Genomic DNA, 23,387 nt, shown 5'->3' with positions numbered 1-23,387 from the left:
ACACATAGGAAAGGCAGCGCCCCAGTGAAATGTGCAGAGGGCCTGGGTGAACAAGATCTCTAACTTTTCGGATGGTTCTGTGTGTGGAAGAGATGGAAGCTTGAGGATTTGAAATAGTAGGTACAGCCTCTCCTGCTTCAATTATACCAACAAAATACACAGCCTACAGATGGTGTCATGGAGCTTATGGCTAGGTGACTAAAGGGAGTACTATTCAGTCAGTGCCACCCAGCAGTTCAATTACAATGTTTGCATTTGGCTCAAAGACTGACCTTTGTACAGCCAAGAATTGCATGTCTGAGCCTCTCTGAACACTGGCGAGGGCTGCCTGGATCTTACAAGTGGAGAAGAGGGGAGGGATCTAGTTCAGACTCTGAGAGTGGCACTGAGCGAGTTTCTGGTTCTTCTCAAGCAGAGCTCTCATACCTGGGGAGCTTTTTCTCTCTTGAACACTGTTTGGACCTGTTTAGGGACGGCATCCATGTGGATTAGTGGTGGGTGTCCTGGAAGGAGAGTATTTCTGAGACAGATGACGTCTCTTCCTGAATTTGCCTGGATTTTATCCTAACAGGCAGCTCTTTCCCTTTGTCTTTCCTGGGGTCTTTTCACCCATAAATGGAAGTGTATGACTTGATTAGGGGGCATTGATCTTAATTGGGCTCCTGATTTTGTAAGAAAACAGATTACTTGGCAGCTGGGTTGCTGTCACCAGCTATCAGAGAGATGAACTAGAAGACATTCTAGAGTTCATGCAAACTCGAATCGCTTTTCATTTCATCGTGTGTGTGTGTGTGTGTATGTACATGGGTTAGTTCATGCAGTTATAAAATGTCAAAGAAAAATAACAAGGTAAAACTGCATAAGTAGAGAAATTTAATGGGCCACCTGTGTTCAAGTAGTAGTCCGTGGGAAAGGTTTTAATTTTGACTTTTGAGGTATAGTTTGCTGTTGGACTGTGTCCTAGTTAGTGTGTTGCCTTCTGGCTTTGTCATTTTAACGATCTTGTGTTTGTGAATTGGGTCCTCCTAAATTCCTTAGGCTGTTCCTCCCCTGGATGAAAAAGGGGATGGTGAGAGATCATGTCATTGCCATCTTTCTGGATTAAAACAAAACAAAACAAAACAAAACCAGGTGGCTCACTGGAGAGATGCTAGGAGAGGGGATTCTGTTTGATGGGATATTTTCCTGTATCTCCTTCAACTGAGAGTCTCCTGGAAGTCTCTCATCTAGAACCCTGACATCCTGATGGGGTCTCAGTGTGAGTCTCTTGAAACTCCTCACTGTTTTCTCTCTCTACTTCTTTTCTCCTTCTCCCCCTCTCCCCTGCCCCAAGCAGGCCAGCTCAGCTGCATTTCCTTCCCGCCTAAGGAAGAAAAGTACCTGCAGCAGATCGTGGACTGCCTCCCTTGCATACTGATCCTGGGCCAGGACTGTCATGTGAAGCGCCAGCTGTTGAACTTGCTGCTGGGGGTGCAGGTGCTTCCCACTGCCAAGCTGGGCAGTAAAGAGAGCTGCAAGCTACGGCGCCTCCGCTTCACCTATGGGACTCAGACCCGGGTCAGCCTGGCACTCCCTGGACATTATGAACTAGTGCACACGCTGGCTGCTCACAAGGGCACCTGGGAGACCATCCCCGAGGAGGACCTGGAGGTCCACGAGGACAGTGAGGATGCCGCTCATGTGTTAGCCGAACTGGAGGTGACGATGCACCATGCTCTCTTACAGGTACCAATCCTGCGCTTACTCACCAGTTGTGCACACAGGCACCAGCTTTCCTTTTGTTTTGACTTTCTCAAAAAGTAGTTTAGTGATACACACTCTGGGGTCTGAGCAGAAGCAGGTGGAGTCAGAGAAGTCATAATCTAGAAAGCTGCAAAGTGGACAAGGCTGCAGCAGTGCCCACCCTGCCCCTGTGTATGAGCTTCGAAGCCCTGAGAGACATGCTTGTCTCCTTGCCACCTTGCCTCTCATTCTAACGGGAAAGGAGTGTGTGGTACTTGCATCATCTTGGTAAGCTTTTACAGAAGAGTTACCATCTGTGTTAGAAATCCTTCTTTATTTCTTTGTAGGAAGATGTTGCTGGGACTGTTTCCAGCTACCCCTTTCTAATTAATGGTCTCTTAGAATGGAGATCAAGTGAAGAATTTGGGAGTTTTTCCTTCGTGGTAGCTATTTATTTACTAAATGGGACAGATCATTTCTTTGGAGGGAACTGGGGAGAGTGAGGGCGTGTCCAGCTCGATGTAAGGAGACAGGAAGAGTCCATCATTTGGAGATTACTTTCGCTTCCCTGTTAAAGTGAGAGAGCACAAATGCTGTGGCATCACCCAAGGTCACAGTGCCTGTCTGGGGCTCGCTTCTTCACTCAGGGAGGCCTCCTCGCTCGTCTGGGCTTCCTTCCTACTGGGTAGCCGGGACCAGGCTATTTAACTAGACCGGATGGAGATCAGCAAAGGACGTGACTGTGTCAGATCGGGAGTAGGCAGGGGAAGAATGAAGACGTGCTCAGGACACAGAGTTCCTCACCCTGCTTAGCTGTGCCAGGAAGGACTGGCTGACCTGGAGGACTTGGCCTGTCACCCAGTGAGTCCTTTGCATTGAGTCATGGCCTGTGACACCCCGTAGGCAGAAGCTCTCATCTCATTTCTCCCACAGCCCATGTTTCTTTTACCTTTATTCATCCTCAGGGGACTGTGTGATGAGCCCGCTTTTCCCTTGGCTGAGTTTTGGAAGTGGGTTTCACACGAGGAGCTCACACTTAGCTCCGGTGCGGGGGTAACAGTGACAATAGCCCTGGCGGTTGTTCTTGTTGATTGACTGAGGTCCGTCTGGTCAGCCTCTCCCACAAGGATTTGATCCACACAGTCTCTGTGGTGTACTGCCCTAGTTTATTTCCTTCACGCTTCCAGCAGTGCAGCGGCTTTCAAGTTTCTTAGATTTTAAGATGTGCACGTTTTCAGTCCTGCCGTTTGCCTGTGGATGGACCTGAAAGACATCGTGCTAAGTGAGATAAGCCAGATGCAGAAAGACGAGTTGTGCAGGATCTCACACATGGAATCCGAGAACACGTGGAATGTTCAGAGATAGCGGATCAAGCAGTGGTTGCCGGGAGGGAGGGAGGGAGATGTAGGTCAGTGGATAAAAAATAGCTATGTAGGGTGAACAAGGCTGGAGATGCAGTGTTCTCCATGAGGACTGTAGTTAATAACGCTGTGTTATATTAAGGGTCTTGGTTTATATTTTAGCTGCTTTTATCAGAAAAAAGTAACTATGTAAGATGACAGATATGTTAACTTGCTTCACTACAGTAACCATTTCACTATCTTGTGTCCATAACATTATGTTGTAATCCTGAAATGCACAGAATACAACTTATTCTTTAAGAAAGAGAAATATCTGGGGTTGGTGCTGTGGCGCAGCTGGTTAATGCCCTGACCTGGAATGCCGGCATCCCATATGGGTGCCAGTTCGAGACTCGGCTGCTCCACTTCCAATCCAGCTCTCTGCTATGGCCTGGGAAAGCAGTGGAAGATGGCCCAAGTCCTTGGGCCCTACACCCATGTGGGAGACCTGGAAGAAGCTCCTGGTTTTGGTTCAGTGCAAATCCGGCCATTGCGGTTGGAACCAGCGGATGGAAGACTCTCTCTCTCTCTCTCTGCTTCTCCTTCTCTCTCTGTGTAACTCTTTCAAATAAATAAATAAAGCTGAAAGAAAGAAAGAGAGAGAGAGAGAAAGAAAGAGAAAGAGAGAAGGAGAAAGAGAAAGAGAAAGAGAAAGAGAGGCCGGCATAATGGGTAAAGCCGCCACCTGCAGTGATGGGCATCCCATGTGGGCGCCAGTTCAAGTCCCGGCTGCTCCACTTCCGATCCGGATCTCTACTATGGCCTGGGAAAGCAGTGGGTCCCTGCACCCACATGAGAGACCCAAAGAAAGCTCCTGGCTCCTGGCTTCACATTGGCGCAGCTCCAGCCGTTGCTGCCAATCAGGGAATGAACTAGCAGAAGGAAGACCTCTCTCTCTCTTTGCCTTTCCTTCTCTATCTGTGTAACTCTGACTTTCAAGTAAATAAATAAATCTTTAAAAAAAGAGGGTGAGAGAGAGAAATGTTTTTCTCAGGCCTGAGTTGTGGAGTACCGAGTGAGCTGCTACCTGTGACACCGGCATCCCATGTGGGTGCCAGGTTCAGTCCTGGCTGCTCTGCTTCTGATCCAGCTGTCTGCTGATGTGCCTGGGAGGGCAGTGGAGGATGGCCTGTGTGCCTAGGCCCCTGCCACCCATATGGGAGACCTAGATAGAGTTCCTGGTTCCTAGCTCCAGTGCGACCCAGCCCTGGCCATTGTGGACACTTGGGAAGTGAACCAGATGAGGGAGGATCTCTCTTTCTGTGTTTAACTCTGCCTTTCAGTAAAATAATTGTTTTAAAAAAAAGAAAAATAACATTTTAATTTTTTTAAAGATTTATTTTATTTATTTGAAAGAGTTACAGAGAGAGGTAGAGACAGAGAGAGAGGTCTTCCATCCGCTGGTTCACTCCCCAGATGGCCGCAATGGCTGGAGCTGCACCAATCCGAAGCCAGGAGCTTCTTCTCGGTCTCCCACGTGGGTGCAGGGGCCCAAGGACTTGGACCATCCTCCACTGCTTTCCCAGGCCATAGCAGAGAACTGGATCGGAGAGGAACAGCCAGGACTAGAATTGGCACCCATTTGGGATGCCAACACTTCAGGCGAGGGCTTTAACCCACTGCGCCATGGCTCCAGCCCTGAAAAATAGCATTTTCTATTAGAACTTAGTACATACTACTGATATACATTTTTAAAGATTTATTAATTTATTTGAAAATCAGAGTTACACAGAGAGAGAAGGAGAGGCAGAGAGAGAGAGAGAGAGAGAGAGAGAGAGAGAGAGAGAGAGAGTGTCTTCCATCCGCTGATTTACTCCCCAGTTGGCCACAATGGCTGGAGCTGTGCCAGTCCGAAGCCAGGAGCCAGGAGCTTCTTCTGGGTCTCCCACACAGGTGCAGGGGCCCAAGAACTTGGGCCATCTTCTACTGCTTTCCTGGGCCATAGCAGAGAGCTGGATTAGGAATGGAGCAGCCTGGTCTTGAACTGACACCCATATGGGATGCCAGCACAGCAGGCAGTGGCTTTATCTGCTACGCCACAGCGCTGGCCCCCAGATACTCACTTGAAATAAAAGTTTCACGAAACTATACTTTTCCTTCTGTAAAATACACTATTTCCTTCTCTGTTCAATTTTTTAAAAAATATTTATTTTTTATTTATTTGAAAGTGAGAGAGAGAGATATCTTCCACTCGCTGATTCACTTCCCAAATGGCTACACCAGCCAGGGCTATGCCAAGCCAAAGCCAGGAGCCTAGAGCTTCTTCTGGATCCCCCCATGGGTGGCAGGGGTCCAAGCACTTGGGCCATCTTCCACTGCTTTCCTAGGTGCATTAGCAGGGAGCTAGACGGGAAGTGGAGCAGCTAGGTCTTGAACCAGAGCCCATAGAGGAATGCCGGCATCTTAGGTGGTGGCTTAACCTATTATGCCACGCCAGCCCCTCAAGTGTTTTTTTTAGATGATGGTAAGAACCCGTAAGGTTGGTCCCATGACTGGACACATCGTGTGCTTACAAAACACTGTTAAGTAGCTGCAATGACTACTGTAAGTTGGTGGTGATTTTTCAAAACAGAGTGTGACTAAAGCCATCTGCAGGGAGGCAAGTTTCTTGACTTCTCTGTGTCTGCTCATATTGTTGTCTAAATTTCTAATGCTCATTTACTTTCGTTCCATGAGTTGGGTTGATACAAGACAGCCATCGAAGGCAAGTGCATGCAGCTCCTCGAGTGTGTCTCTGAGCACAGGCCCTCCCCGGAGCTCCCTGGGCTGATAGCTGGTATGCTAAGCACACAAACGGTCTCGACTGAGAAGCCCACCTGGATGGGGTGTTGAGACACTGTATGAGTCTGTCTGCCTGGAGGAAATACATACCCCACTCTCTGCTTGAGGAGTCTCCAGCCCTTTCTGTTTTACATGTGGCTTGTGAGGCTTCCTCAGCTACTGTTTCTCCGGATCTGCTTTATTCTCCAGTGGTTTTGATGTAGAGCTAATAACAGACCCCAGCGGTTGTTCTAAGTTTAGAACCCGTTGATGCTGAGCCTCAGAGGTCCCTGTGGCCTCTGTGGTATCTGAGCACAGCCCTTTCACTACAGTCAGGCTCCTGTCCTGTGAAATACATCAGAGATGTTCTGCTCACTGCCCGGGGCGCTGCACAGCTACCTGGAGGACTGTGGATGCCCGTGAGAAAGCGCTTTTTGTTTAGTCTCAGTTATATTTAGGGCCAGTGAGTTAGCTCTGAACAGCCCTTCCATTTGATTTGTAAAGAGGGTGGGGAAGAAAGGAAACATTTAGCTAAAGGAAACCAAGATTGAATTAGGGGAAATGGGATGTTCATTTTGAACTGTCAAACTCTCAAAGCAGAATTTCCCCCTGCCCTCTTATACAATGCTCATTCTCTAATACGTTACTTTAAAGCCCTCATAAATTAGCCATTTTCATTTTGTTCCAGAATAGAACAAGTTGTATGGACCCACATTGCATAGTATTCCCAGCCTTTGAGGTCTTAGCTGGGAATTTGACCTGAGAGAGTGTGGAAAGCCTCGTGGAGTGATAGCACAGTATTTTTCCAGCTGGTGGCACATTTCCCCACCCCCCTGTTCACTAGTTCTTTTTTACGTACACGAAGACTTCCTCTGCCTCCTCCCAGCTCCCTCGTTCCAGAGCCCGTATCTCCTTCCCTCTGTGGAACAGTTGTGCCTCCGAGTTGCTCAGTCTGTGTGTGTTTGAACACCTGTAAGAAGAGGAATGAGAAGTAGCAGAGGTCATTAAACTTGCATTGTCTAAGATGGCTTCCTGCAGGCCATTTACTGTGGCCAGCACCTAGCTCCAGGTGTTTTACTCCTAGCATTAGCCTGTCCCCTGGAGCTTTCTGGCCCTTTCGACAAATGTCCACATCACCTGGCAGCCAGGCTGCCACACACTGGCTGCTTGTTGGCTCAAGGTGCTGTCCAGTGGGGGATATTTCAGGGAACTGAGGTAGACTAATATTTCTAGGCAAGGTCACTGATATGCAAATAAACTTAATTTTAAAAGATTCTTAACTCTAATGAATTGAAGTAGTAAAGTTTTCTCTACAACCCTCAGTTAATAGCTATAGTAGAGGGCCGGTGCTGTGGCATAGTAGGTAAAACCGTGCCTGCAGTACCAGCATCCCGTATGGGTGCTGGTTCAAGTCCTGGCTGCTCCACTTCCAATCCAGCTCTCTGCTATGGCCTGGGAAAGCAATGGAAGATGGCTCAAGTCCTTGAACCCCTTTACCCATGTGGGAGACCTGGAGGAATCTCTGAGCATCTGGCTTTGCCTGGCCCAGCCCTGGCTGTTGTGGCCATTTAGGAGTGAACCAGCAAATGGAAGATATCTCTCTCTCTCTCTCTCTGTCTCTGCTTCTGCCTCTGTAACTCTGCCTTTCAAATAAATAAGTTTTTTTTTAAATATGGATATTTGTAATGTTTTTTAAAGGTTGATTTATTTGAAAAACAGAGTTACAAGGAGGCAGAGAGAGAGAAAGAGAGAGAGAGGTCTTCCATCTGCTGATTCACTCCCCAAATGGCTGCAACAGCCAGAGCTAGGCCAATTGAAGCCAGGAGCCTGGACCTTCTTCCAGGTCTCCCACATGGGTGCAGGGGCCCAAGCACTTGGGCCATCTTCCATTGCATTCCCAGGCACATTAGTAGGGAGCAGGACTGGAAGTGGAGCAGCCGCGAGTGGAACCGGCACCCATGTGGGATGTCGGCACTGCAAACAGCAGTTCACCTGCTACGCCACAGCACCAGCCCCCAATATGTATAATTTTTCAATAGTTAATGTTTTCATAACCTATAATCATTAGACAGCATCTTTAAATTTTTAAAATTTATTTGTTTTTACTTAGTTTGAAAGGCAGAAGGACAAAGAGAGATCTTCCATCTACTGGTTCACTCTCCAAATACCTGCAGCAGCCAGAACTGGGCCAGACTGAAGCCAGGAGCCTGGAACTCCCATCTGGGTCTCCCCTGTGGGTGGCAGGGACTCAAGCACTTGAGCCATCACCTGTTGCCTCCCAGGATGCATTAGCAGGAAGCTTGATCAGAAGTAGAGGAGCCAGGTCTCAAACTAGGCACTCCCAAATGGGATGTGGGCATCTTAACTGCTGTGCCAAATGCTCACCCTATTATAAAGGGCCGTTTTCTTAAAAAAAAAAATTTCATTTATTTATTTTAAAGTCAGAGTTACAGAGAGAGATGGAGAGACAGAGAGGTCTTCCAAATGCTGGTTCACTCCCCAGGTAGCTGAAACGGCAGGGCTAGACCAGGAGCTTCTTCCAGGTCTCCCACATGGGTGGCAAGTCCCCAAGCACTTGGGACATTTTCTGCTAATTTTCCCAGACAGTTAACAGGGAGCTGGATCAGAAGTGGAGCAGGGCCCACTGTGGCGCAGTAGGTTAGCACCCTGTCCTGAAGCACCAGTGTCCCCTATGGGCGCTGGTTCAGGTCCTGGCTGCTCCACTTCTAATCCAGCTTTCTGCTACGGCCTGGGAAAGCCGTAGAAGATGGCCCAAGTCCTTAGGCCCCTGAACTCACGTAGGAGACCCAAAAGAAGCTCCTGGCTCCTGGCTTCGGATTGGCGCAGCTCTAGCCATTGTGGCCAGTTGGGGAGTGAGCCATCAGATGGAAGACCTCTCTCTCTCTCTCTCTCTCTCTCTCTCTGTAACTCTGACTTTCAAATAAATAAATAAATCTTAAAAAAAAAAAAAAAAAAAAAGATGAAAGGCCGGCGCCGCGGCTCACTAGGCTAATCCTCCGCCTTGCGGCGCCGGCACACCGGGTTCTAGTCCCAGTCGGGGCACTGTATTCTGTCCCGGTTGCCCCTCTTCCAGGCCAGCTCTCTGTTGTGGCCCAGGAGTGCAGTGGAGGATGGCCCAAGTGCTTGGGCCCTGCACCCCATGGGAGACCAGGAGAAGTACCTGGCTCCTGCCATTGGATCAGCGCGGTGCGCCGGCCGCAGCGCGCTGGCCGCGGCGGCCATTGGAGGGTGAACCAACGGCAAAAAGACCTTTCTCTCTGTCTCTCTCTCTCACTGTCCACTCTGCCTGTCAAAAAATAAAAAAAAATAAAATAAAAAAAAATTTTTAAAAATTTAAAAAAAAGAAGAAGAAGTGCAGCAATCAAGAGTTGAACCAGCACCCATATGGGATGCCGGTGTCACAGGCAGTGACTTTACCTGCTAAAGCCACAATGGCAGCCCCTATAAAGGATCCTAAAATAAAAAAAAAATTAATGTCAAATTTTAGCCCCCAAATTTCCTAAATATTGTTTGTTGCTAAAAACGAACATCCCTCTTTTTTAAGAAGATTTATTTATTTAGGGGCCAGTGTTGTGTAGCAGGTTAAGCTGCCACCTACAATGCCAGCATCCCACATAGGTGCCAGTTAGAGTCCCAGCTGCTCCACTTCAAATCCATTTCCCCCTGGGAAAGCAGTGGAAGATGGCCCAAGTGCTTACACCCCTGTCACCCATCTGAGAAGCCCAGATGAAGCTCCTGGTTCATGGCTCTAGCCTAGCCCAGTCCTGGCTGTTGTGGCCATTTGGGGAGTGAACCAGAGAGAGGATGAAAAATCTGCCTCTGAAATAAATACAAGATTTATGTGCTTGAAAGACAAAATGACAGAGAGAGAGAGAGAGAGGGGGATATCTTCCATCCTCTGATTCACTCTCCAAAGCACAGTATCTATACTAGGCAAAGCCAGGAGCCTGAACTCTTTCTGGGGCTCTCACTAGGGTAGAAGGGGCCTAAGTACTTGGACCATCTTCTACTGTAATTCCAGGTACATTAGAGAGCTGGATCAGAAGTGGAGTAGCCAGGACTTAAACTGGTGCTTTGATATGGAATGCCTGCCTTGCAAGCAGAGGCTTAACCTGCTATGCCACAATGCCAGCCCTGCTTCTCTCAGTTTTTTTCTGCTTATTGGTATTTTTATTATGGTACCTTATAAAACAAAATTTACTTTTTTTTCTAAGGATTTATTTATTTATTTGAAAGTCAGAGTTACACACAGAGAGAAGGAGAGACAGAGAAAGAGAAAGTTCTTCCATCTGCTGGTTCACTCCGCAATTGGCCACAATGGCTGGAGCTGCGCCTGTTTGAAGCCAGAAGCCAGGAGCCAGGAGCTTCTTCTGGGTCTCCTGGGTGGGTGTAGGGGCCCAAGGACTTGGGCCATCTTCTACTGCTTTCCCAGGCCACAGCAGAGCTGGATCGGAAGTGGAGCAGCTGGGAATAGAACCAGCGCCCATATGGGATACTGGTACCGCAGGTGGCGGCTTTACCTGCTACACCACAGTGCCAGCCCCTACTTTTGGCTTTTTAAATAAACTTTGTAATAAGCACCTTTTTAAAGAGAGATTTATTTTATTTATTTGAAAAGCAGAGTTAGAGGGATCTTCCATCCACTGGTTCACTCCCCCAGATGACCACAATGAATCCAGGAGCTTCATCCAGGTCTCCCATGTGGGTGCAGGGGCCTAAGCACTTGGACCATCCTCTGCTGCTTTCCCAGGTGTATTATCAGGAAGCCGGATTGGAAGTAGAGCAGCCGGGAGTGAAACTGGCACCCGGATGGGATGCTGGTGTTGCAGGAAGCCACTTAACCTGTTAACCACAATACCAGCCCGAGCAACTTTTTAAATTTTACTTGTTTTTTATGTATTTGAAAGGCAGGGGGATAAAGGTTGGATCTTCCATCTACTTCATTCCCCAGATGCCTGCATAGATGTGGTTGAGCCAGGCTAAAACCAGGAGTTGGTTGGGTGGTGGGTTCCCAACTATGTGAGCCATCACCTGCCGCCTCCCAGAGTGCTCATTAGCTCAAACTGGAATGAGAAGCAGAGCTGATTCACACACAAGCACTCCGATGTGGGACCTGGGCATCCCCAAGTCATATCTTAACTGCTGCCCCAAACTCCCACTCACCAAATTTGTTATGTGTCAAATTTAGTTAGATAGCATATTGTCTCCTGAGTACATCTAGGTTAAAAGTAAGGGTTGATAGGTAAGAAATAGGGAAAAACCTGGCCAGCTCTCTGCTGTGGCCCGGGAGTGCAGTGCAGGATGGCCCAAGTCCTTGGGTCCTGCACCCCATGGGAGACCAGGAGACTGCAGCGGCCATTGGAGGGTGAACCAAGGATAAAGGAAGACCTTTCTCTCTGTCTCTTTCTCACTGTCCACTCTGCCTGTCAAAAAAAAAAAAAAAAAAAAAGAAATAGGGAAAAAGACTGGGTAAGGTCCTTAGGGCAAGAAGACACTGTTGGTAGCAGAGAGTGTAGGGAATTAGGCCAAAAACAGTTATTCTGAGGGAAAAGAAACAAGGGTGGGTTCTATAGATAAGAGAAATAAAGAATGATATTCTACATGTATAGTTAAAGCATTATTTTATGGGGCAAAAGGAAACAGAAGTGATGTGTTTAGAAGGAGGTGGAAAGTTCAAGCGAGTGCTGAATGATAGATTCTTCACAGGCAATAGTCCTGTGTTCTTTGGATTTAATACATTTAACACCTCGTTCACCTTCCCCTGACACACGTTTCACAGACAGTGACATGGAGCCATCCCGCATGCACTGCTCTTTGCCGGAGAAACCTGGCAGTGCCTGTTGCAGGTCAATATGCCTGTTAAGGGTATCTGTGCTTTGGAGGCAAGTTGTTGTTTTAATCCCCATGCTCCCTGCGGTAGCCTTGCAGTCCCTTAAAAGAACAGCCAGAAGCTGATGACTCTTCTCACTCTGCCATCAGTGAGTCATCTTTGGCCTTTCCGGGTTAGCTCTTAGGGAAAAGAACCTGAGCTAGTTCATTACAGTCTCAAGCTTTTCTTTTATCTCCTTCCTCTGCTTGGATCCTGTCTACCCTCTTCTGCACCACGTGGCTTGCTTCCTGTTCTCTGCCTTGTCAGGGATTTGTGTTTCTCTTTGAGTAGAGGGCAGCTCAGGTAGGAAATCTCCCATTCAGAAACTCGAGTTGAAATATTGCCAACAGGCAGAAGCTCTGGGGCTATTAAAAATATTCTTTTTTACTTCTCTCTTGATATCTCAACCAATTGGAGGATATTATCTTATTTCATAGCAGAACCTTTGCTTTGTAGCTAGCATATATGTTTTAATGTGAAATTCTAGGATTGTTAGGGTCTTGAAAATCATCTTGTTCATCCTTTATTCTTCTTTAAGTGCTTCCCTAACACTGGATCGATCATGTAGAGCCTGACGCACAGTGGGGCCTTCAGTGACTGTTGAAATATGGTACAGTGGACCTGGATTCATGTCTTCATTTTACATTTAGCAGTGTGACTCTGTGCCTTCATTTATTTTATTTTTAAATATTTACTGATTTGCTTGTTAGAAAGGTAGAGTGACAGAGAGAGACAGACACAGAGACAGAGAGATTTTCCATCCACTGATTGACTTCCCAAATGCCTACAACACCCAAGTCTGGGCCAGGCTGAAGAAGAAGCGTGGAACTCCTTCTGTTTCTCCTACATGGGTGGCAAGGACACAAACACTTTGGTCATCTTCTCTTGGCTCCCAGGCACATTAGCAGGAAGTTGGATCAGAAATGGAGCAGCTGGAACTTGGACTGGCACTCTGATATGAGATGCTGGCCTCGTAAGCTGTGGCTTAATCTGCTGTACCACAACGCCAGCTGCTCTGTGCCTTCGTTTGTCTTTTAAATTTTTTTGAAAGATTAATTTATTTTACTGGAAAGGCAGAGTTACAGAGGTAGAGGAAGAGAATGAAAGAGAGAGAAGGAGAGAGAGAAAGAGACAGAGAGATCAACCCTCCACCCCCTGGTTCACTTCTCAAATGGCTGCAACTGCCAAGGCTGAGTCAGGCCAAAGCCAGGAGCCCAGAACTTCATCTAGGCTTCCCCCGTGGGCTCATTTTATGCTTGACGTGAAGCTGAAGTGAGAGCTCATATGGAAAGCACCTAGCACAGTGCCTGCACATAATTAGCCCCTTCCCTCCGTCCTGTGAGCAAATACACAGTGTCCTGGAGACACCAGGCCTCCCTGGCAGCCATCCGCAAAGGGACTCCCCCTGTTGGTCAGGCTTCAGTCCTTCTGTTGCAGCTTACTTGCAGTTATTACTCTTCTATTAGATGCAGTGTTCTTCATAATTCATTATGACTTCCGTTTATCGTAAAGGAGGGAGATGTTAGGAGAAGGTAAACAAAACAGCTGTATGTAAAAGTTAGAAGGTACAGTCTTCCTTCTTTTTCTCTTCTTGTTCCTACTGTTTTTTTTCTTTGTATAACTTGAATAGACAATTACATTTAAAAAAAAAATGCTTATTTTAATCTACTTGAAAGGCAGAGTGACAGCGAGAGAGAGAGAGAGAGAGAGAGAGAGAGAGAGAGAGAGAGAGAAATCTCCCATCTGCTGGTTCACTCTCCAAAACCAGGAGCCCAGAATCCTATTACGTTCTCCTATATGAGTGGAAGGGGCCCCGAGCCATCGAGTGCCTGAACCGTCATAGGCTACCTCCCAGGATGCAGTATCAGGAAACTGCATCAGAAGCAGAGCGGGTGGGACTCAGCCCAGACACTCCGATGTGGAACGCAGGTGTCCCCAGCAGCACCTTAACCTGCTGTACATAAAGCCTGCTTCTTGTCTCTCTCTCTCAATGAATCTAGGCGGGGGTAAGAGAATGAAGCTTCTGATTCCTACTTTCATCTGCATCTGTGGATATCTGGGTGCCTGACTGTTCACAGGGCAAAATGAGCAGAGGATATTCAATACATTGTTGTCAGCTTGTCTGCTACCTACCTCTGCAGTACACAGGGAGATAGTGAAGATCCTTAAAGGCGTCTGAGTTGTGGGGATTGTAAATATCTATATATTTATATAATTATATTAATATATTTAATATATTATGTGAGATATTAAATATATATTTATATAATTATTATTTATTTAATTATACTTATATAAATAAATATAGATATGTATGTCTGTGTAATGTATATATGGTAATCTCATGCTCCCTTTGTGTGATTTAGGGCTCTGGTTGAGTCTGTTTGTTCCAGGTCTTTTGTCTGGCCTTGGAGCTACACCTGATGCCTTTACTATGTAGGGGGATAAGCTTGTGTTTGTACTCTGATGACTGCTAGAATAAAGCTTTGGGTCGACTTCACACTGATCTCTGATGGAGCGTTTGATAGCCTAGAAACCCACTCAGTTACATCTCCCCATTGGAGGGCATTTCTATCAAGAAGTCAAGTTATTTTCTAAACTACAAAAAGAATAGAAAGGTATTTTCCTTAATATATGGTCAATGTTTAAGAGTGATAGTTCAGGGAACCATATAAAAATGAGGAAAGCATCAATCCTGTGAAAAGAGAAACGGGGGGCCGGCGCCGTGGCTTAACAGGCTAATCCTCCACCTTGCGGCGCCAGCACACCGGGTTCTAGTCCTGGTTGGGGCGCCGGATTCTATCCCGGTTGCCCCTCTTCCAGGCCAGCTCTCTGCTATGGCCCGGGAAGGCAGTGGAGGATGGCCCAAGTGCTTGGGCCCTGCACCCGCATGGGAGACCAGGAGAAGCACCTGGCTCCTGGCTTTGGATCAGCGAGATGCGCCGGCCGCAGCGGCCATTGGAGGGTGAACCAACGGCAAAAAGGAAGACCTTTCTCTCTGTCTGTCTCTCTCTCACTATCCACTCTGCCTGTCAAAAAAAAAAAAAAAAGAGAAACAGGAAAAAACTCCCAAGCACCCTGTGAAAATGCAAGGGAGGATACGTGGAAGGAAGGAAAGCTAGGATATGGGGACAAGGATTGCAGTCGTGTTTGTGTAAATGGCTTGTCAAGGGCAGGACTGTTATATGTAGCTGAGTTCTTTTCTGTTTGATATAAACCTGAGGCTTCAGAACAGTCGAGAAAGCAAAGACATTTACCTGTTACCTACCAGCTTTTGCCTGAGTTTATAACTGTTTTTTTTTTTTTTTTTTTTTTTTTTGACAGGCAGAATTAGACAGTGAGAGAGACAGAGAGAAAGGTCTTGCTTCTGTTGGTTCACCCCCAAAATGGCCGCTATGGCCGGCGCTGCACAGATCCGAAGCCAGGAGCCTGGTGCTTCCTCCTGGTCTCCCATGCGGGTGCAGGGCCCAAAGACTTAGGCCATTCTCCCCTGCCTTCCCAGGCCACAGCAGAGAGCTGGCCTGGAAGAGGAGCAACCGGGACAGGGCCGGCGCCCCAACCGGGACTAGAATCTGGGGTGCCGGCACTGAAGGCAGAGGATCAGCCTAGTGAGCCGTGGTGCTGGCCGTGTAACTGTTTTCTATTTGAATCATCAGTATAATCTTTGGCCATTATAATTGAGGGTTTTTTTGTTTTTTTGTTTTTTTTTTTAGATTTATTTTATTTATTTGAAAGTCAGAGTTACACAGAGAGAAGGAGAGGCAGAGAGAGAAAGGTCTTCCATCCTCTGGTTTACTCCCCAATTGGCCACAATGGCTGGAGCTGCACCCATCCAAAGCCAGGAGCCAGGAGCTTCTTCTGGGTCTCTGATGTAGGTGCAGGGGCCCAAGCACTTGGGCCATCTTCTGCTGCTTTCCCAGGCCACAGCAGAGCTGGATTAGAAGTGGAGCAGCCTTGAATGGGCACCCATATGGGATGCCAGCACTGCAGGCTTTGGCTTACCCTCTACACAGTGCTGGCCCCTATAATTGAGTTTTTAAAAAAAAAATGTTCACTTGGCTGGTGCCGCGGCTCATTAGGCTATTCCTCCACCTGCGGCGCCGGTACTCTGGGTTCTAGCCCCGGTTGGGGCGCCGGATTCTGTCCAGGTTGCTCCTCTTCCAGTCCAGTTCTCTGCTGTGGCCCGGGAAGGCAGTGGAGGATGGCCCAAGTGCTTGGGCCCTGCACCCGCATGGGAGACCAGGAGGAGGCACCTGGCTCCTAGCTTCGGTTCGGTGCAGCGCGCCAGCCGTGGCAGCCATTTGGGGAGTGAACCAACAGAAGGAAGACCTTTCTCTCTCTCTCTCTCTCTCTCTCTCTGTCTCACTGTCTAACTCAAAAAAAAAAAAAAAAAGTTCACTTATTTATTTTTGTTTATTGAAAAGGAGAGAGAGACTGCTGATTCACTTCGAAAATGCCCACAACAGATAGGACTGGGCAATGTTGAAACCAGAAGCCAGGAACTCTCCGTCTGGGTCTCCCACATGGGTAGCAAGGACCCACAAACTTGAGTCATCATCTGCTGCCTCCCAGGCACGTTGGCAGGAAGCTGGATCAGAAGCGGAGTGGCAGAGACTCAAACCAGACACTCCAATACGAGACGTGGGTGTCCTAGGCCATGGCTTAACCTGCTGTGCCATGGTGTCCACCCATTTCATTGAGGTTCAGTAATGTGCGAGGAGCTGTAAAGTAAGGAGTCTACCAATATGAGCCAGCATTCTCAGAAAGCCATCAGTCTTCTTCGGTGACTGCGTGCTTGCTCCTTGGCATGTAAAATGGTATCATTTTATATAAACAAAATAAAGAACATGTTTTTGATGTTTGCAGAGTAGTTAATCTCTTTTCTGTTTTATTCTCTTAATCCTGTCAAGAAAAGTGATGGTTAACAGATCAACTTCTATGAATTCCATGGATTTATGCAGAATGCATTCTTCAAGAAAAATCTCTTTAGGAATTCACTGTGATTAGAAATGGGAATTGTGGGATACTATCCTGATTCCCTAAGGTTCCTTTTCTTTACTTGAATTAGGGGCAAAATGCTTATTCACAGGTTCATTCTTGGAATAGAGGCAAATAGCAATTCCAAATCGACGTGTAGGGTAAAAGTTGAAAGAGAAAATTATACATATGCTGATTGAAAGTCGTTCTGAACAAGTAGGAAAAGCCTCATGTCTTCATTAATGCGTTCCACATGTCTTTGTTAGATGCTAAGTAAGCAAGGGTCATTGTTCTGATTGCCAGGAAGGGCTGGAGCCGTCCATGAAATGACAGACCGAGGTCAGGCTTCCCTCTCAGGTAGCTGTAATAGGGCGCAGTACAGCTCTGGCTCATCTCTCTAAATGAGTTGTTCACTCCTGGTCTCCAGGAGACAGTGCTGGCTTCCCTCTTTGTTTGTAACCGTCAGGCATGAGTCATCCCTTCACTGTGAGCGTTGCAGAATTGCATAGCACATTCCAGTCTCATTTGTACCACTGCCAGGGTCTCAGCCGCAGCTCTGTGCTTGTCGTCTGACAGTCATGATAGAGCAGTGAGTGAGACCAACGGCCCAAGCTCCTGGACTGGGGAAGGGAGCAGAGAGAGCTTGTTCCCTGTCTTCTGTCCATTGCTGTTTATTATAAGGCATATTTAAGAGTGGACTGCTTTTTTCCAATATACCAGGCCATATCCTACGTTAGGAACCCCTGGATCTGTGGGTGTGGTTTTTTTATGAATTCGCATGTATGAGCAAATTGAGTCAGCTACACTCTCACAGAGGTATTGTTTCACTTATAGACTTGGCAGCTTTGGCCAGTGATCCTGTTGCAGCACACAGAATGATTCTGAAACTGTATTTTAGAATGTTAATAAAATCCACCAAATAAAAAAGCAAACAAAACTATCCCTGATGATTTTCTAAATAGTACTTAGCTTTGGTTTTAAATATTTAGGCTTTCCTCCTATAATTAATTTGATTGATTAATACCTTTTAAAAATGTATGCATTTAGGGTAGCTTTGCAATATAAAAATAATTTCTACCCATAATTCTCTACCTTAATGTAACTTTTTCATCTCTTGGGATTCCTTTTAGCCTTTATCTAATTATTATATGTGATAATAGCATTGGCATTTATGCAATTTTATGTTCTGTTCTTGCCATTTCTTCACAACTTTTTGAATATGCCTCTCTGAAGTGACTCATCCTGCAGCGTGTATGACTCAGGGGAGTGCAGGAAGGTTTGTTTTGAACGGCAAGATGAGTGTCAGACTGGTTTTCCCAGCAGCAAACAGTCATGCAGTTTAGGCGCAGAGGAAACAGCACGCGTTCTCTTGGCCTAGGCTTGGGTGAAAAGTACGCGGATTATGCAGCAGTCGCTCTACTTATAAATGGTGAGATGGTAGAGACACTTTTAGTTGTGGTGAGTTCAAGTGGCCAGCCAAATGAAAGTCAGGTGGCCTACCTGAGAGTAGAGCTTACTTTTTGTTGAAAAGAAGGTCAGACCTTTGTGGTTTTCTACAAATGGAAAAGATTAAAAAACAAACAGAACACACCAAGTCTCAGTGTCAGTGGAAAAGAGACCCTAGGTACGGTGGGCTGACATTTCCTGGTCCTTTCTGATTTACCTAGAGAAGAATATCCAAAAAGAAAAGGTCCCAGGTTTTGATTTTTAAAATTCTCTTATCACAGATCTCTGCTGCTCACATAAGGTAAAGATGCAAACAGAATGTGAACCTGGAAGGGAAGAAACAAGGTTGTGTATGTTTTATAATTTAGATAAAGGAACTATTCAACCTGGTCATTGCTAGGGACATAAACTTAATCATTTATGTTGAGTTCTCTTAAAACTCTTTAAAAATATGCAAGAGTTCTCTGCAGGATTGCTTTTGAGACATCAGGAGTTTGCGTGCCTGTGGTGGTGATGCAGGCTTGAGTCCCCAGTCTACCCTTTACCTCTGGAGTGTCAGCCACAGTGGAGAGTTTCACAGGTAGAGGAACAGCCTGTGCGGTGGATAGAAATACATGTCCTCAGTGCTTTGGAGCTGCTCAGAAAAGAAGCAGAACACAAAAACAGAAATTACAGGCTGGGAAACAGACCTGGGGGAGGTTTATTTACAAATCAAAGATCGTTCTGGAAATTCATTTTCTTTTCTTTTTTTTCCTTGTCAAAGATTTTATTTATTTATTTGAGAGGTAGAGTTACAGACCGTAAGAGGAAGAGACAGAGAGAAAGGTCTTTTTTCTGTTGGTTCACTCCCCAAATAGCCGCAATGACCGAAGCTGCGCCAATCCAAAGCCAGGAGCCAGGAGCTTCTTCCTGGTCTCCCATGCTGGTGCAGGGACCCAAGGATTTGGGCCATGTTCTACTGCTTTCCCGGGCCATAGCAGAGAGCTGGATTGGAAAAGGAGCAGCTGGGACTAGAACCGGCACCCATATGGGATGCCGGCGCCAGAGGTGGAGGATTAACCTACTGTGCCACAGCACCAGCCCTTGTTTACTTATTTATTTGAAAGAGTTACAAAGGGTAGAGACACAGAGAGAAAGAGGTCTTCCATCTAGTAGCTTACTCCTCAGCTGGCCGCAGTGGCCGGAGCTGGGCTGATCCAAAGCCTGGAGCCAAGAGCTTCTTCCAGGACTCCCATGTGGGTGCAGGGCCCCGAGGACTTGGGCCATTCTCTAATGCTTTCCCAGGCACAATAGCAGGGAGCTGGATCAGAAGTGGAGCAGCTGGGGCTTGAACTGGCACCCATTTGGGTTGCTGGTGCTGGAGGCCAAGGCCTTAACCCACTGCGCCATAGCATTGGCCAGGAAATTCACTTTAGGAACTCGAGTGTATCAGTTAGGATTGGGTTCTGTTGTGTGTAACAGATTATAAAGATCAAACAAGCAACTAAATGTGGAGCTTATAGAAAATGGGATAATTTTAATTTCTTTTCCTTCACATAAAAGAGGTTTGAAGCTGGTCAGCTGATGGCTGGTGGGGCAGCTCCACAGTCTTCAGGGACCCAGGATCCCTCTCTTTTTGCTTCATCATCCTTAGTGCTGGCTTCTACCCTCAGGTTTGCCAAGGTCTGCCGGATGACCACTGTGGCTCTAGCTGTCACATCTGTACCCCAGGAAAGAAGAAGGGCAAGGCTGAAGGGCGTACTTCCTGCTAGACTCAACCCTCCCCAAAGAGCTTTCCTGGAAGCCCCACCCACTTATCGGCAGCCCCTATCTCTCAAGGACATTGCTTTCCCCAAAATGTAGAGGCTTAATGGCTGAGACTAGAGGACACCTGCAGGCTCTTTGAATGGGACAGTCATATTTGGTGAAAGGGGCTTCTAGTTTGCTGCTTAAAAGAGTAGTTCCACAAGGTTGAGATTGACTATGTGCAAGGCACTGCAGCTGCAGTAATAAACAAGGTAGATGTGGTCGCTGCCCTCAGTGGAATTTGTAAACAAGTAAAATACAAATGTGATGAACATTACGAAGGAGGAATTAAAGAGTGTTTAGGATTGTGTCCTGGGAAGGTCTCTGTGGGGTATGCCTTGACATGCACATTGAGAGTTAAAGGATGCCTGGGAGTAAGCCAGCTTAGAAAAGTGGGGATGGGATGGAGGTCCCACACTGTGGTGTAGTGGATAAAACCGCCACCTGCAGTGCCAGCATCCCATATGGGCGCTAGTTCAAATCCTTGCTGCTCCACTTCCAATCCAGCTCTCTGCTATGGCCTGGGAAGGCATTGGAGGATGACCTGAGTCCTGGGGCCCCTGCCCCTGTATGGGAGACCCGGAGGAGGCTCTTGGCTCCTGGCTTCGAATCGGCGCAGCTTTGGCTGTTGCGACCAATTGGGGAGTGAACCAGTGGATGGAAGATCTCTCTCTCTCTCTTTTGCCTCTCCTTCTCTCTCTCTAACTCTGACTTTCGAATAAATAAATAAATCTTCAGAAAAGTGGGGATGGGATGTTTGGGGAGGGCTCAGGAGGGGAAGGAATGTTCCCAGCAGACTTATCCCCAGTGTGATAATTTCCATAACAGTTGCCTTCTCTCACTCTTTGTCTTAGTTCTTCATCAGAGGGAATCAGTGGGAATTGCCAAGTAACAAAGAAAGGCTGGGACCAAATATTCTTTCTATCTGAAATGGCTAAAGGGACTGCCATACTCTCCACTTAATTTTTTTTTTTTTTTTTTTTTAGGCAGGATGAGTGCCTGCCTCCATAGGCTGCTCCAGGGTGTGTTGCTAACCAGGCAAGGAGGTAGACAGATGATTGGGGCATGCTGAAGTCTAAGTGCGCCATTATAGATGTGGATTTTAGTCTCTGTAGAACTGTGGGGAGGCAAGGATTGGTTCTGATCCTGAGGTGCTGATGTGACCCCCTTCCCATTCCAGGAAGTGGATGTTGTGGTAGCACCGTGCCAAGGCCTCCGGCCCACAGTGGATGTTCTGGGTGACTTGGTGAACGATTTCTTGCCTGTGATAACCTATGCGCTCCACAAGGATGAACTCTCCGAGAGGGACGAGCAAGAGCTTCAGGAAATCCGAAAGTATTTCTCCTTTCCCGTGTTCTTTTTCAAAGTGCCAAAGCCGGAGATAATAGACGCCTCCAGCAGAACGGAGGGCGAGCGAGCACCACTTTACCGCCAGCTAACTGACCTGGGCTATCTCAGCAGCAGTGCCTGGAACTGCGTGTCCCCCAGCCAGGACGTGAAACCCCAGAGCATGCTGGTGGACCAAACTGAGAAGCTGCGACACCTCAGCACGTTCTCTCACCAGGTGCTACAGACCCGCCTGGTGGACGCTGCCACGGCCCTGAACCTGGTGCATTGCCACTGCCTCGACGTCTTCATTAACCAGGCCTTTGACATGCAGCGGGACCTGCAGATCACTCCCAAACGCCTGGAATACACTCGAAAAAAGGAGAATGAGTTATATGAATCACTCATGAATATTGCCAACCGGAAGCAGGAGGAAATGAAGGATATGATTGTTGAGACACTTAACACCATGAAAGAGGAGCTTCTAGACGATGCTGCCAACATGGAGTTTAAAGGTAGGCTCCCGAAAGCGTGGCTGGGTCCTGGGCCTGCAGGAGTCTTTAGTGCTCTTTTTCTAGCTGGAAATTGAGTACATTGACTCTTAAGGTTAAAGGAACCTCAGGGTAATCTCATCTGCCTCCCTGTTACCAGCAGGAGCCCAGTTTAAAACATTTAGCCCAGGGGGCCTGGCCTTGCTGTCAGACACTTCCCTGAAGAGGCCCATTAGCTCAGCTTTCAGTAAATTCATCCTACTAGTTCTCTAATCTTCATTTTCCGTACCTCAAGGAGCTGGAGAAGAAATGCTTTGAAGAATGTTGCTAAGCCATGCCTTAATCCTTGCTCCTTCGACATGGCAAGTGTTTATTAAAGACTGATTTATTTATTTGAAAGGCAGAGTTACAGAGAAAGGGCCAGAGACAGAGAGAGAAAGAGATCCTCCATCCACTGGTTCACTTTCCAAATGGCTGCAATGGCTGGGCTGGACCAGGTCAAAGCCAGGAGCCTGCAACCCTGTCTGGTCTCGCATGTGGGTGGCAGGAACCCAAGCACTTGTACCATCTTCTGCCGCTTTCTCAGGCACATTATCAGAGAGCTGGATTAGAAGTGGAGCAGGGGCCAGTGCTGTGGTGCAGCAGGTTAACGCCTTGGCCTGCAGTGTGGACATCCCATATGGATACCAGTTTGAGACCTGCTCCACTTCCAATCCAGCTCTCTGCTATGGCCTGGGAAAGCCGTAGAAGATGGCCCAAGTCCTTTGGGCCCCTGCACCCACGTGGGAGACCTGGAAGAAGCTCCTGGCTTCGGATCGGTGCAGCTTCAGCCATTGCAGCCAACTGAGGAGTGAATCATTGGATGGAAGGCTGGCCCTCTCCCTCCCTCTCCCCCTCCCTCTCCCCTCCCCCTCCCCCTCCCTCTCCCCCTCCCTCTCCCGCTCCCTCTCCCCTCCCCCTCCCCTCCCCCTCCCTCTCCCTCTCCGTGTGTAACTCTGATTTTCAAATAAATAAATCTAAAAAAGAAAAAAAGAAGTGGAACAATCAGGACTTCAACCAGTGCCCATATGGGATGCCAGCATCCCAGGCTGTGGCTTTACCTGCTACACTACAGCACCACCCCTCATTTTCTTTTTATGCTGCTTCTGAAATCCAGTCTAGGAGGATTTCCCCAAGTAGTGTTTTAACTTTTCGGGCAGACCCCGCTCTTCCCAAATGGCTATTAACAAAATTGAACACAATCGCTGGTGTCTAAGGATTAGACGCTGCTGACTGTCTCCGGACCACAGCGTAGACCTCTGCACGAATGTTAGCTCCACTGCCTGCTGGTTGGAGTAGTTTGCAAGTTAGCCTTGGATTCCGAGTCCTGAGTGTGTGCCCACATCAGTGTGGAGGCCTTCCCAAAACATGGAGCTCAAGGCCGGACAGAACCTCTCCAGACCCAGGCAGCTTTCTGACATGATATCCAGTATCATTTTTTTTTTTCCTTTCCAAAAACCTCCCTGGGGGGATTCTGCTTATTTCTACTTTCTAGATTAGGAAACTAAGCTTGGAAAGATGAAACCATTTCCCAGGGCTACGCAGTGAGTG

At 47.4% G+C, this 23,387-nt stretch overlaps 1 protein-coding gene across 2 annotated transcripts in view; it reads left to right on the top strand.

Annotated features, from left to right (window-relative positions):
• The window catches only part of DSTYK (dual serine/threonine and tyrosine protein kinase), a 64,217-nt gene that overhangs the window by 19,851 nt on the left and 20,979 nt on the right, over positions 1 to 23,387 (top strand). The window contains exons 2-3 of one of the 2 annotated variants that reach the window (XM_062211669.1): positions 1,337 to 1,725; positions 21,161 to 21,821. In XM_062211669.1, the coding sequence (XP_062067653.1) occupies positions 1,337 to 1,725; positions 21,161 to 21,821 (1,050 nt within the window). Of the gene's footprint in view, positions 1 to 1,333; positions 1,726 to 21,160; positions 21,822 to 23,387 lie in introns of both variants that reach the window. The other variant, XM_062211668.1, reaches the window with a different exon arrangement.

The sequence above is a fragment of the Lepus europaeus genome, chromosome 14 (assembly GCF_033115175.1).
Source record: "Lepus europaeus isolate LE1 chromosome 14, mLepTim1.pri, whole genome shotgun sequence".
In the NCBI taxonomy this organism is placed as follows: domain Eukaryota; kingdom Metazoa; phylum Chordata; class Mammalia; order Lagomorpha; family Leporidae; genus Lepus; species Lepus europaeus.
The sequence above is the reverse complement of the archived record's forward strand: the minus strand, read 5'-3'. Positions and strand labels throughout refer to the sequence as shown.